A 13,162-nucleotide genomic window follows, 5' to 3' on the forward strand; every position below is an offset into this window, starting at 1 on the left:
ATATATATATATTCCCTTCATGCCATTTTACATTTATCAACTACTTTAATAACTGATTTTACAAAATATTTATAATTTAATAAGCTAAGTTTTCTGCTAGTAACTTATTAGTTGACTTGTAAGCTTTAAATCAATTAATCAGCTAAATTTGTCAACATAACCAAAAGCCTCTTAAGAATGGAAGATGGGCCAACAAACACCTTAATATGTACTAAACCAAAATTTCTTTGATGGGCCAAGTCCAGTGGCATCAAAAGTTAATGAAAAAACAAATTTGGTACATAATTAATCTTGAAATTTTATTAGAACGAATATAGTGTAAGCTTTTGAACGACATTACGTCGATACCGTTTCAATAAAGAATTGACATGCAAAACAAAGCGATTACAACCAACGTGCATGCATTCATCAAAATTCTTTGTCGCTACAACACCTCAATGTTGGTTTTATAGTTCGTGAGTATTCGTAATAGAAAATATAGAGAAAAACAAGTGATGGATGCTCTCGTAGGTAATTTTGGTCCAATTTTTCTTTATGTATTTATTTTCCTTAAAAGGAAAATCGCTTCTAAATTCTAATTAACTTCTAAAAACCCCTTTTTTCCATTAAGAAAACGTACTTTAATTTTTAAGAGTTTATTTTTTTTCCCTCTAAATTGTTTGGTTCGGAGAAGTCCAAATAAGCTATGCCTTGTACCACCATACAATGATGCAATCTATCTATCTGTATATATATATTATAAACTTTTAACAAAGCAATCTTTATGGCAGCCTGGTGCGTACAAAAGGCTAATGGAAGGTGTATATACCAATGGTTATATGTACACAAGTAGCTTATAAATGGATTTCTCCATATATATTCTTCACACTTTACATAATTAATTGAATACAACGGCCAAATTTTTTTTATAGTTTTATGAAACATTAGCACATTGCTCACTAAGATAGTAGTCTCCTAAGAAGAAAACATCACTACATACTGCAATCCATGGATAGTTGTACAGTATATTAGCATTCTGAAAGCCAAAACCATCAATAATTGGCAATGGAAGTCCTCTCTTTAATTGGAAGTTCAGGTATGGAAAGATCACAGTTTTGAGGACACTTGACGTTAGTGACTGCAAATATTGACAAAGTTGAAGAGAGAGAGGTTAATCTGTAGTTGGTAGGATAGACAATGATTAAGGTTTAGCAATCAAATATTTGAAAATAGAAATTGGAGATATTTCTGCGGAGGTATGAGATGATGTTACATATGCACTATTCTACATGCAGATTATGACTCCAAAACGTGAAACATGAACAAAATAATATGTTAAAGGGTTCTCTCAACAGAAAAGGATAAAGGGAGTGCTTGGATGAACTATTTAATTTTGCACTTATTCAATAAATTCTTATTACATGTCCTTATACCATAAATGTGTCCACGAAAATTATTAAAATAAATAAAAAAGGTGTTTATTTTTATATGCTACATTAAAAAGCTTATTGAATCAGCTAAAAAGAGCTTATAAGAGTCACTATTTTCATGAGCTCAAAAGAAGCTCATCAAAGCTCTTTCAAATATACCCAAAATGCAAGTCTATTGCCCCCTTCTTTTTCCCTTAATAAAATGATTGTGCACAGTAAAATAAATTTTGATGATTTGAAATGGTACAATGTAAATACACCAAAACATAAACCTGGAACCTTTGCATGTGTACTTGACAAAATCAAGGCTAGTAACCAAGTGCACACGGGTTAACAGGTGAATCATCTCCTCAATTCATGTGAACACTAATGTATAATTAAAAAATTAAAACAAAAATATTGATGGATTGAATTGCTATCCTAGAATACTCCCAAACTAGGTGGAAATCATTTCGTTAATTGGTCCTATGGTTCAATTTTATCCAATTTTGAACAAAAAAACGCATACATACCTGCAAGCTGAAAATATGAATATTTTTACTCTGATTTACCTGAATCAAATGCATGTGCAGTTTCCCAATTTTGCTCCATTTCAAGTATGTCGAAAATTTTTGTAATATAAGTCTACCAGCAATATTGTTTCCTTTGATTTGAGCAGCACATGAAGCACTAATTTCCTGTTGCATAAGCAAGAATAATAGAACATGTTAGATAGGACAATGATCATGGTCACACTCTCAAATGATTAATGGGATCATAGACATGTGAGACAAGAAAAACTTTTGGCCACTGAAACTTAAATCAAAAGATCAAATCAAAACGTGGCTATGCTGTGTATGTTACAATATGAAGACAAAAGAGTGAAAAGTTTGAATATGAAAAGCTGAATCTGAATGTTGAAAGCATAACATTATGATGTTTAGCAAATCAAAAGTTGTTTAGCCTTAGAAATTTTTAATCATCCACTTAAGCACATTAGCTTTCTTTTCTGGAATTTATTTAGCATACCACTGAGATGCACACAACAGGTATGACTTCACCATCTTCCAGAACATCAATTGTTATATCTACAAAAATAGTTGCCCCAATATCCTGGTAGGTTACTTGTATAACTGGTGGAGAAGATACAGAGATATTAAGCTGCATGTCATCATTAGGATATCGCTTGTATAATTGAGGAACTATGAATCTCCATTCAGCTGTGTTCAAAATGGCTTGATCGGGTAGTTCATCAACAATCAATTGCATTTTACCAGCCTGAGTGCAAGAACAATATAAACTGTTAAATTATATTTCAATCTACAATAATATAGAAGCTTCCAACATAAAAGCTTTAAGTGTGAACAGTTAATTGAGGCCATTCAATTGTCAATAAAATGAATCAAAAAATTATTAGAGTCATTTCCAAGCTATTATGATGCATCTTAGCAATCTAAGGTTTATTTTGAGCTCAAAAAATTAATCTTGTGTCCCGAATTCATTTAGAGTCCAACAACTTCAGAGGCCCCAACTCAAGATTTCATAACCAACCTTCAGTAAAGAAATAAATCAATTTATCAATGGCAATTCTATTTTGGATCCTATGGAACATGTTATAAGAAACTACTATACATCACAGATAGAGCTTAAAATAGAGAGAGAAAAGACTGTGATTGGACTAAAGCGTGTAAAGAAAGAAGTAAAAATTTAAGAAACTTACGTTGAAGTAAACTAGGGAAGCAGATTTGAACACATTTTCATGTATTGAAACCTTTATCATCTTTGGTAAACCACCACAGGCAGAAGAAATCTTTAATCCTTTCTGGTAACGTTGAGGTACTAAAGCTTCATTTCTCCCTGTGAATAAACCATTAATTGCAATTGCAATAGAGGAATTACTCAACACAGGATTGCCAACAAAAGAAACATTTAGTGCAGCAGTTTGGTCAAGTGAGATTTGCTTTGGAAGAGATTGTAATAAATTGTCAAGATTTTCTATCCCTTCCCTTATTTTCTCTGAAATGGCCTCTTCAATTGCAGATGCCATATTCCCTTCAAAAACATCTACTAGCCTGAAACAAACAGAAGGAAATTAATGGCATGATATTTTCTTTAAATTTACATAGGAATATAATGTTAGACAAGTTCATAATATCAATTTAAAGATGTTTGAAAGGTTAGTACCACTTTAATCATATTACTCACCCAAGGGTCCTTTCCTCAAAAATAAAAATGTCACAGAGAAAAATTAACTGTATGATTTTTCTTAACTTCAGTCAATCAGAAAACACCTTATCTTTATGAAATCAAGAACAGACCTATCTCCATTAGCTACTTCATTAAGAAAAGAGGCAGCTAAGTGGAATAGATGAAGCTGTTCTTTAATCCATGTTTACCACTTATTAGACACTGCAGAACATAAAACTTTGCTTTAAACCGGACTCTAAAGGCATAATAAAGGTGAAGGTGATCATATGTTCATGAATATGAGGGAGAAAAATGCTAAAGTAAAAACGCAACCCAACTAAGTTTTGCCAAGAGATGCATCTTCAGTAGTAAGCAAAGGAAATATTAGGAGTGCTCCTACAATTCCCTCTTTTCAGAATTTTCTTTGGTTTAGCTAGAATTATGTTCACATGAATCTAGAAAATGTAGCTACGTATTCCCAGGAAAGAATTTTGTTGCAGAAGTTAATGGAAGCCACTCTTCCCTGCTCCTCCTGTTTCATGTCACACTTGACTAAAGAACAACGCAGCAGAAAATAGAATTGAAATATAGCTTTGCTATTGTAGTTGTTTACCAAATACATCTCCACGGGAATGTAAAAACGCCAATAAATTTTCAGAAACATGGCTTAAGAAGTTTGCTTACAGTTGGTAAAGCCAAGATGCCCCACCGTCCAACTTTATGGATAAATCTCCAACATAACATCCGTAATCTAAGAGAGTCAACTTAAGAGTTCCTTCTTGGTTCCTTAAATTTACTGTAAGCCCCACTTGCATACCTTTAACCTTGCAAACATGGCACAACACAACTTAGTGAGGGATATTATTGATTTAACAGCTTGTCTGTGTGTGTGCCTTTACACTAAAATTCTGTTGTTCTCACAGGTTTTAGCCTATTAGATACTGAAACTGAATTATGTTTGTTTAGTTGTTCACCTATTTGCAACACCATTTTTATTTATGTTTTTATGGCTTGAAATAACTTAATTAAGCTCTTATTCAATAAAACTTTATTCCATAAGCTTATTTTGACAAAGTTTCAAGACGAAGCTTATAAAAATAAGCTAAAAAAACTTATAAGATGGTCAAAAGTTACTTTACTAGCTTAATCTAGAGAACTCCAAAGCTCTTTTAACTGCCCCCTGAATCTCCGGATTTAATTATAAATAGACTTATGACCTAGTGTTCTATATTTATTAGAGAAAGCCCCATCACATTTATTTGTTCGTGATATCCTGTTTAGCAACAACCTTTCCAAAGATCAACAAACAATTATAGATATTATTCATCCTTCCTTTTGCAATGTTATAATAAACTCAACTTACATGTATGAATTCTGAAATTTCTTTTTGGTAAATAATTTTGAAGTTATAATTCCGCAAATTACAACCTTTCCAAAATTATAATTTCAGAAATATTTACCAAAAAAGAAATTTCTGAATTCTCTATCTCAGAAATTTCAGAATTATAACACAACCATGCTACAAATAAAACAAAATTCTTCAACTGCAGCTACAGAAAAATGACCACAGGATAGTTATAAATCATAAACATGAGTGAAATTCTAATTTTATACCTTCACTGAAGCAGTTCCACTATCAGAAATTCCAATTGGGATTAACCAAGTGCTGCAAGAATACCTCCACCGCATACTCAAATTGGCAGTGGCACCTGAAACAACTAGAAAAATACCATTCTCTCCAGTCTTAACAGACGAAGAATTGACTTGAATATCCTTGATTGTGATGTCAGAAAGAACCACTTTAGCTTTTCCAACAAGAGGGACTTGGGCAGAATTCTCAATCTCAGGAAGCTGAAGCTGAAGAATGGAAGCAATACCTTGCTCTATCAGCAAGTCCTTGGCATAATCGAGACCCTTGTCAGATATGACCCCGTAGATGAAACCTTCTTCAAGGGGTTTAACATAACCGCTTGTTTGAATCAACAGAGTGAACAACACAAAGAAAACAATAGAGGGTGCCATGAATTTTTGGACAGAACCTTACGAAAGAAATAAAGTTATCACTAGCAGCAACTTAGCATAAACAAGAAAAGACTAATCCATTGAATCTTGACAGTTGACACAGAAAGCTTGCTTAAAAATTGGCAAGAGCATGGTTTTGTAATGTTTATGCACTGAAAGATGAAAAATTTGAGACACCCATATGATGAAACAGCATGGTTAAGAAGAAAAAAGGCTTTTTTATTAAGGTTGTTGTATTGAAACTGTTATTGGAGCTTAGTATCTGAAATCAACGACCAGCAACTATGAAAGGAAACGTATGTAGCAGTAGCAGTAGCAGTAGCAGAAGTTGCTTGACACACGTGATGATGAGTTCGAGTTACCACGTTGTTGACCAATTATTGCTATGTAAGCTCGAGAACCTCGCAAGTTGTAGTCTTGCGTTTCAGTATATTCTGACTCTTCAAAACGCATCATTCATAAGATTCCCATTTTAACTAATAGTTTTGTTTGCTTGGGGCACTTAACAGCTTAATCAGATTCACTTGCACGGTTAATTTTATCTTTTCTTTCACGTTTCAAGAGTCATTAGTGTATAAATCCAATTCAAATTCGAATTTACCAACAGCTATTGAACTCAGCTGATGTAAGTGTAATCTCACATCGATTCATAAGACTTAACTACACTTTTTATCTCTCTAGTTTGGATTGGGTGTGATATTAATTTTTTAGATATTTTTTAACTAACTCTTTTTAATTTTGAAATTAAACAAATGTTGTCCCTTTATCAATATTTTTTACTTTAAACTCTCACAATATTATTTTCTATCAAAGTATTTGAAGGTTTATGATGACTTTTAGATATAAAATAAATTTAAAAATTTAGAAGTTAAATAATTAGTAAAAACTAAATTGGATTTGAAGAATTTTTAAAAAATGATATTAGGGTTTACTTTTAAAAAATAATTGACTTATGTGTTGATCCATTAACCTGCAAGTTCAACCCATTTTACTCACAGAACCAAAAAATATAATATTTAAATGAATTTATTTTTGTATTAATCCTAACTTAATAAATTAACCAATGAACATAGGTCCATCCGTCCATATATGCAGCTATAAGCAGAGGTAGCCATTAAATTGATGTCATGATTTAATACTAAGGCTGCCAATTATATGGTTCAAGTAAAATTTTACAATTTCTTACAAAACAATTCCGATATAATACCATATCTCTTCTGGTTGATGAGGTGATATACTGATATTAAACAGCTATTTTTAAATAAATTAACCCATGATGTTTCAAATTACAAATAATTATAATTAAAAATAGAAATTTTTAAGGAAAATTTGAAAAGAGATCATAAAAGAGTTATAACACACCATTTTCATAAGTTGCTTTGAATTTATTTTATTAAGTTTTTTTAATATGATTTATCACAATAAACTCTTTTTAACTTGTGACAATAAATTTTACAATAAATGTATGGTATAAATCTCTTTATAACAAAAATTAATTACTATTCAAATATATTCTAAAGTGTTATTGAACATTTTATTTAATAATATTTTTTTGTTCTTCTTATCAATATTGTTTTCACTGATGGTTAAATTTTTACGTAAAGTAATGTAAATCTTGAAAGGAAGAAGTTTTACAAGAACTCTTTTATCTTTTACTTGAAAGAGTTCTGTTTTTTTTTTTTTAAACAATGGTTGTGTGTTTTTTCTTCATTTTATCTTATCAACTAAATGACAAAAACAAATACTTTATTTTTACCTTTTCATAAACTTTTTTTTAAAAATTCTAATCAAACAAACTTTAAACTTTGATAAGATACAAAATATTAGATAAAGTTAATTGACTTTCCATCATCAGCCATACTTTAATATATGTGTTAATACAGTAATGACATTCACATGTGACAAATAATTAAATGATCAATGACAAGTTAACATATGAAAACTACAATTGTTATCAAAAGTCTTCTATAAGTTGTGTGTTGGCAAAACTAAAAAGATACTCCAAATATTTAAATATAATTATTATCACAATTCATTTTAGTTATTTGTTATTGAATCTCACACACAAATAATTTATTATATTTGTTCACGTTTTGAAATGTTGATAGTCGAATAATATCAATTAATTAAGAGTTTATTTGGAATGATATTTTTAGTTTTAAAAAATATGTTTGGAAGGATATTAAATAAAATTAAATTAAAAAACATTTTTATATTAAAAACAAATTATAAAAAATAAAATTAAAAGACAATATTCAATATAGCAAAGTCACGTGAGATAATAAAAAAAATTCTTAAAAGAAATGATTCAAGAATAAACATTCAGGTTTAACATATAAAAAATAAGATAAATTCATATTATATTATTTCTTCATAAAGCGGATAAATTCTAAATTAAAAATATTTATTCATTTCTTAAAAGCTCTCAACTCAATTACTTCCTAATTAATTATTTTTATATTAAATTTCATATTTTCAAATCTTTGTTGTTTATACTCTCAAATGAATTACCATATATATATATATATATATATATATATATATATATATATATATATATATTATATAATGATAAGATGCCTTAAAATTATTTTATAATAAGAAGTGTGAGAGTGAAATAAGAAATTGTTAATTGATGAGATTGTTATTTGTTAATGTGACGATGAAGGACACGCCAATCCCCACTATTACTATACAGCTCGTAAATCTAAGTTCTACCTTTCCAACTGTCAGAGATACAAGAATAACCCGCGTTACTAAAACGACGCCGCGCTCAACAACGATTCTTTTGTAGACGACGACGGTGTCAGACAAACGGTGCCGGTTGGTCATTGTCGCAATTGCGCTAATCTCCACATACAGCGCGTCGTTTGGTCACCTCATCGGAAACCCTCCTTCCTCTCAATTCCCAAACCCTAATTTAGAAATAAATAGGTAAGATTTAATTCCCCTTTGCCATCTTCTTCCCTTTCGTCTTGTTTGAATTGTTTTCGGATTTTCCATCTGAATTGTAATTCTGTTGTTTCTGGATGAACTTTAGTTCCTCGAAATTCGATTTTTTTTCTGCCTGATTTCGAAGGTTTTCGTTGTTGTTGTGTTTATCGTTTTCTGAGAATTATGTGTTGTGTCTGATTTTGATGTTTAGGGTGATTTTGATGATGGGTGGGAATTTTGTAATTTTCCGTTTTACTCCCTCTGATCGCGATGAACTTAAGGGACATCTTTGTACAATTCCTTTCACTTTGTGGTTCGCAGCAATTGTGTTGTAGGTTTGAAATTTTGATTAGAGGAATGTGTTGTTGTGGAGTCTGACTTTCTGGGTTCTTGAGGTCGTGATATTGGTGAAGATTCATTTTTGATGAGATTATGTCGATGCCTGTGTTGGCTTGATGGTTGGTAGTTAAAGGCAGTTGCTGATGAGGTTAATGTGATTCGTTGCTTCTTTTTCTTTCTGGTTTGCTTCACTATTGGTCATTCTGAAATTAGAAACAGGGATGCCTCAAGGAATGGAGGAGAATTTTCTGAATCTTCTTCTTTTCTCTTTGATTACAAACTTTTAGTTCCTAGGTTGTGTTTGCTTTACTAATTTTTAAATGCTGAGCGAGCAGGGGATTCTCCTCAATCTTGTAAAATGTCTCGATAGCTATGTTTACGTAACTTTTCTTTATATATATATATATATATATATATATATATATATTTATTTATTTATTTATTATTTTTTTTTAATTTTTTTTTTCCAGTCGAAACTGTGGAGAAGAAATTAGGGTGAGTTTTTTTTTATTATTTGATTCTTTTTCCGCCAATGGTTTATACTTGGAAAAATAGTTTTTTTTTCCCCCTATATGCAGGTGACTGCTCTGCTCTTTATTAGATTAACAAAAAGACGAGTGGTCCTCCATCTTTGGCCTTTTCCTCTCTTAATAAATTTCTATAACTAAAACAAGGAAAAGCATAACTTCTCAGTCTATATAGATTAATGTTGTTGACAACAGATTATGATTCGTCTTCAAAATATTAGCTGACCATTTAGTTTCCTCTATTGATTGGGAAGACCTTTTTCCATTTTCAAATATGTTATGGAACTCAGTTGGGGCCAAAGCTGCAATAAATAGGTTGATGTAAAGAAAATAGAACATTAGGTTCAGCTAACAATTGGTGAGGCATTATGATTTTCTGCATTTGAATATGAAACTTTGATTGATAGCGCTTTCTCTTTTTCTTTTGTTGGAGAGCTGATATAACCACCCTTATTTTGGATGGATGGAGTAAAGTCATGAAGTTAGCATATAATTTACCTAAATTAACTTTCACTGATGTATGGTCGAGTCAGGGTGAGCAAATGGCTATAATAATGTAAAATGCTGTTGTGTCATAATTTTTCGGTATCTATATATGATATGCCGTGAGTGCGTTTTATGTCATTGGATTGGAGTAGTTAGCAAGCTATGGATGTTAAATTATCATAAGTGGGATTCATTATGTCATAGCTACTTTTATGAAATATTAGTTTTATGAGATTCTATCAATGGGTGAAATTTATCTGACATTGATCCCATGGACTGGAAAGTTTTCTATCTTGTTGGACATTACCTGACAAATTCTTGACTTATTATTTTATTGATTATATTCAATCTTTTATTTCTTGCTTTTTTTATGCCATCATTCCATGTAAAATCTTTTAAATAAAACTTCTATTGATCATTTCTTCTATGAAATGGGTAAATGGCCTACATTGTCTCTCAGATTGATTTTTCTTTCTTTTAGCCCTTATTTTCAGGCCAATGGCATCTTCTTCAGACGCATGGATGAAGGAATATAATGAAGCAGTGAAACTTGCTGACGACATCAATGGCATGATTTCTGAGCGGAGTTCACTCCCTGCATCTGGACCAGAAACCCAGCGTCATGCATCTGCTATAAGAAGGAAGATCACAATATTAGGGACCAGACTTGATAGCTTGCAATCTCTTCTGTCAAAGGTCCCTGCAAAGTGAGTGTTCAGTTACTTTTATGCCGATTAAGAAAAGTTCTTTCTAATTACAGTAGAGACCATAGAGGACCTGGAACACTATGGCCTGTAGAGTGTAGACATTTAATAATTTTCATTTTGAAATAAATGTTTTAAAGAGTCATCCTGATCTTAACTCTCTTTCTTAGGATTTCCATATCAGTATAGCGTAAAACTTCTTTGGTTATAGTACTAAGAAAATATATGTTATCTATATGAGTCATTGTCTTCTTTTCAGCTGTATAGGTGTATGATGAAGTTGCATGATTGTTATTTTAAGTGTTTATTTGTCATGATGCACAGAACTGAGAAGGAGATGAATCGTCGCAAGGACATGCTTGGAAATTTGAGGACGAAAGTTAATCAAATGGCTTCAACATTGAACATGTCAAATTTTGCAAATAGGGATAGTTTGTTTGGGCCAGAAATAAAGCCAGATGCAATGAGCAGAACTGTTGGCCTGGACAACAGTGGACTTGTTGGTCTTCAACGGCAAATTATGAAAGGTCACTTAATTTGAATTGTTTGAAATTGAAATATATTACTCGTAGTATGCTTTTTGGATCTTGATTTGGGAGGGTGCTATATAAGCAGAGCAAGACGATGGCCTTGAGAAATTGGAGGAGACTGTAATCAGTACAAAACATATTGCATTGGCAGTGAATGAAGAGCTGGATCTACACACCAGACTCATTGTATGTTTGCCTCACATGTTAATATATTTTTTCTTTTACTGCCCATTTTCTTCTCTCATTTCTAAAGTCAAATTCTTCATCTTTTTTGGCTAGGATGACTTGGATCAACACGTAGATGTTACAGATTCTCGGCTAAGGGTAACACTCTTACTATAGCTTCTTGTTTTTAAGCACATGGCAATTAAATTTTATGAGATGGAGAAGTTTACAATGTGCTGAATTAGGCAACATCACTTGATATCCTCTTGAATTTCAGTCTTGTTAATAAATTCCTTAATTCTGAGAGGTCTGTTGAATTTAGATGTTGAAAGTGCATCAATTTAAACTTTCAAATAGATATATAAATTCTTCAGTTAGTCTTTGTTGTGGTAGTGTTTAGGAATAAAAATATATTTATTTGGGATAAAATATGCTTCACTATCATATGGTTTGTCAAATATGGACCTGTGGTGATTTCTAGCTCATGATGTTTCATTTGTTTATCTGGAGATCATGTGTTTTTGTATAATAACGTTTAGTAAATTTATTGCAAATATATATACATTTCCTCTGTTCAGGATAAACAGTTCGTGAGAAACTTTAAAATTTATGGATGAGATATAAAGCAGAACTAGATGATAATAAATTATGGAACATTAGTGGATGCCCTTGCAAGAGAACATGTAAATATACATACTTCTGATGTATTTTTTAAAGCAATTAAGTTGTTAATTTTTCCCCTTGTTTAACTCTTGAATTGATATATAAGTTTCTTGCAACTTACCTTTTTCATTTCTGTTGTGAAAACAGCGAGTGCAGAAGAACTTGGCAATTTTAAACAAACGTACTAAGGGTGGTTGCTCCTGCTTGTGCCTGCTTTTATCAGTGATTGGTATAGTGGTTTTGGTTGTTGTCATATGGCTGTTGGTCAAATATTTGTAATGATTAAAAAATACCCAACACAAGAAGTTTCTCTTTTTCATGTTTCTGAATGTGTGCATTGAAACATGATAACCGTGTTTCTTTGATTTTCCTTTGTGCTCTGGCAATGACATGGAATTTATTAAGGTATTGAAAGGCTTTGATATGTAATTGTCAAATTTCATGTGTTGATGATACCTTTGAGTGTTCTCTTGTAAAAGTCATGAAGTTGAAGTGACTTCCAATAACTACTTTAGCCACTAAGAACAACTGCATTCGGGAATTAATCAGATGCTTCGTAAACATTAGGTTGCATCTCTTCCTTACTGCTATCTATTTCAGAATATGGCATTTCGTGCGCATTTCTTTTTTCTGAACCTGATAAAATGATGAGGTTCTTGAATAAGCATCTATCAAAAGTTATGGAGTAGATTATAATTGTGGAAATATATAAACAAATTTTTATTTATATATTTTATTATAATTTGTTAAATTTCATTCATTATATAATAAGAGTTTATTAAATAAATTTTGACTTAAAACTTTACTTAACAATTTCAAAATATAATGGAAAAAGAAATACTGTGGAGTGTGAATAATATTTGAAATGTAAATAATTTGACCATGAAATTCTTTGCCACATTAATTGCTCCAATCGTTGAACTGAATTTAGAAATGGTAGTTCATTTGGAAAAGTGAATTAAGCATTACTGTAGAAGTTGTTCTAGTGTTGTTTAGTTAACTTTTGGGTTCTAATTCAATTGAACTTTTGAATTTAACTAATCTAACTTCATTCCAACTAATAACACGTTTGTAATTGCGTTTAAACATGCCAAAAAATTAGGTTCACTTAAAGATTATAATTAATTACATTAAAGTAAATGATGACCTATGATCCATTAAATATGAATCAAACTTTGAGTTGATTTGAATATTTGAGGTCAATTAGACCATAGAAA

The 13,162-nt window shown here is 31.2% G+C and overlaps 2 protein-coding genes across 4 annotated transcripts; one reads left to right on the forward strand and one right to left on the reverse strand.

The window, feature by feature from the left end:
* Positions 1–708: 708 nt before the first annotated feature.
* On the reverse strand, positions 709–6,041 carry LOC113855380 (putative BPI/LBP family protein At1g04970). The gene is made up of 6 exons (XM_027487003.1): positions 5,190–6,041; positions 4,260–4,399; positions 3,109–3,460; positions 2,418–2,666; positions 1,961–2,086; positions 709–1,117 (listed from the first exon to the last, which is right to left on the reverse strand). The coding sequence occupies exons 1-6, from the start codon at positions 5,595–5,597 to the stop codon at positions 914–916; spliced, it is 1,479 nt and encodes a 492-aa protein (XP_027342804.1). The 5' UTR covers positions 5,598–6,041; the 3' UTR covers positions 709–913.
* A 2,232-nt stretch (positions 6,042–8,273) lies between these two features.
* LOC113855034 (syntaxin-52-like) lies at positions 8,274–12,502 on the forward strand. Of its 3 annotated transcripts, XR_003502817.1 has the most exons (7): positions 8,293–8,531; positions 10,365–10,590; positions 10,912–11,114; positions 11,203–11,303; positions 11,397–11,441; positions 11,861–11,965; positions 12,093–12,459. XR_003502817.1 is itself a non-coding variant. In XM_027486473.1 (6 exons), the coding sequence occupies exons 2-6, from the start codon at positions 10,382–10,384 to the stop codon at positions 12,222–12,224; spliced, it is 690 nt and encodes a 229-aa protein (XP_027342274.1). In that variant the 5' UTR covers positions 8,274–8,531; positions 10,365–10,381; the 3' UTR covers positions 12,225–12,502. The 3 variants fall into 3 exon arrangements, 2 of the variants coding, with proteins under 2 accessions (XP_027342274.1, XP_027342273.1); XM_027486473.1 differs by lacking the exon at positions 11,861–11,965 and having other exon boundaries at positions 8,274–8,531; positions 12,093–12,502; XM_027486472.1 differs by lacking the exon at positions 11,861–11,965 and having other exon boundaries at positions 10,378–10,590.
* Positions 12,503–13,162: the final 660 nt, after the last annotated feature.

The sequence above is a fragment of the Abrus precatorius genome, unplaced genomic scaffold, assembly GCF_003935025.1.
Source record: "Abrus precatorius isolate BTA unplaced genomic scaffold, Abrus_2018 Scaffold11, whole genome shotgun sequence".
Classification (NCBI taxonomy): Eukaryota; Viridiplantae; Streptophyta; class Magnoliopsida; order Fabales; family Fabaceae; genus Abrus; species Abrus precatorius.

Bases quoted from the DNA above. Each gene is read 5' to 3' on its own strand.
- LOC113855380 (XM_027487003.1), bottom strand. From the start codon at position 5,597: ATGGCACCCTCTATTGTTTTCTTTGTGTTGTTCACTCTGTTGATTCAA. The intron at 4,400-5,189 runs GTATAAAATTAG...CATGTTTGCAAG, and splicing joins GTGGAACTGCTTCAGTGAAG to GTTAAAGGTATGCAAGTGGG. The intron at 2,087-2,417 runs GTATGCTAAATA...CTTATGCAACAG, and splicing joins CTGTTGTGTGCATCTCAGTG to GAAATTAGTGCTTCATGTGC.
- LOC113855034 (XM_027486473.1), top strand. From the start codon at position 10,382: ATGGCATCTTCTTCAGACGCATGGATGAAGGAATATAATGAAGCAGTG. The intron at 11,115-11,202 runs GTCACTTAATTT...CTATATAAGCAG, and splicing joins TCAACGGCAAATTATGAAAG to AGCAAGACGATGGCCTTGAG. The intron at 11,442-12,092 runs GTAACACTCTTA...TTGTGAAAACAG, and splicing joins TTACAGATTCTCGGCTAAGG to CGAGTGCAGAAGAACTTGGC.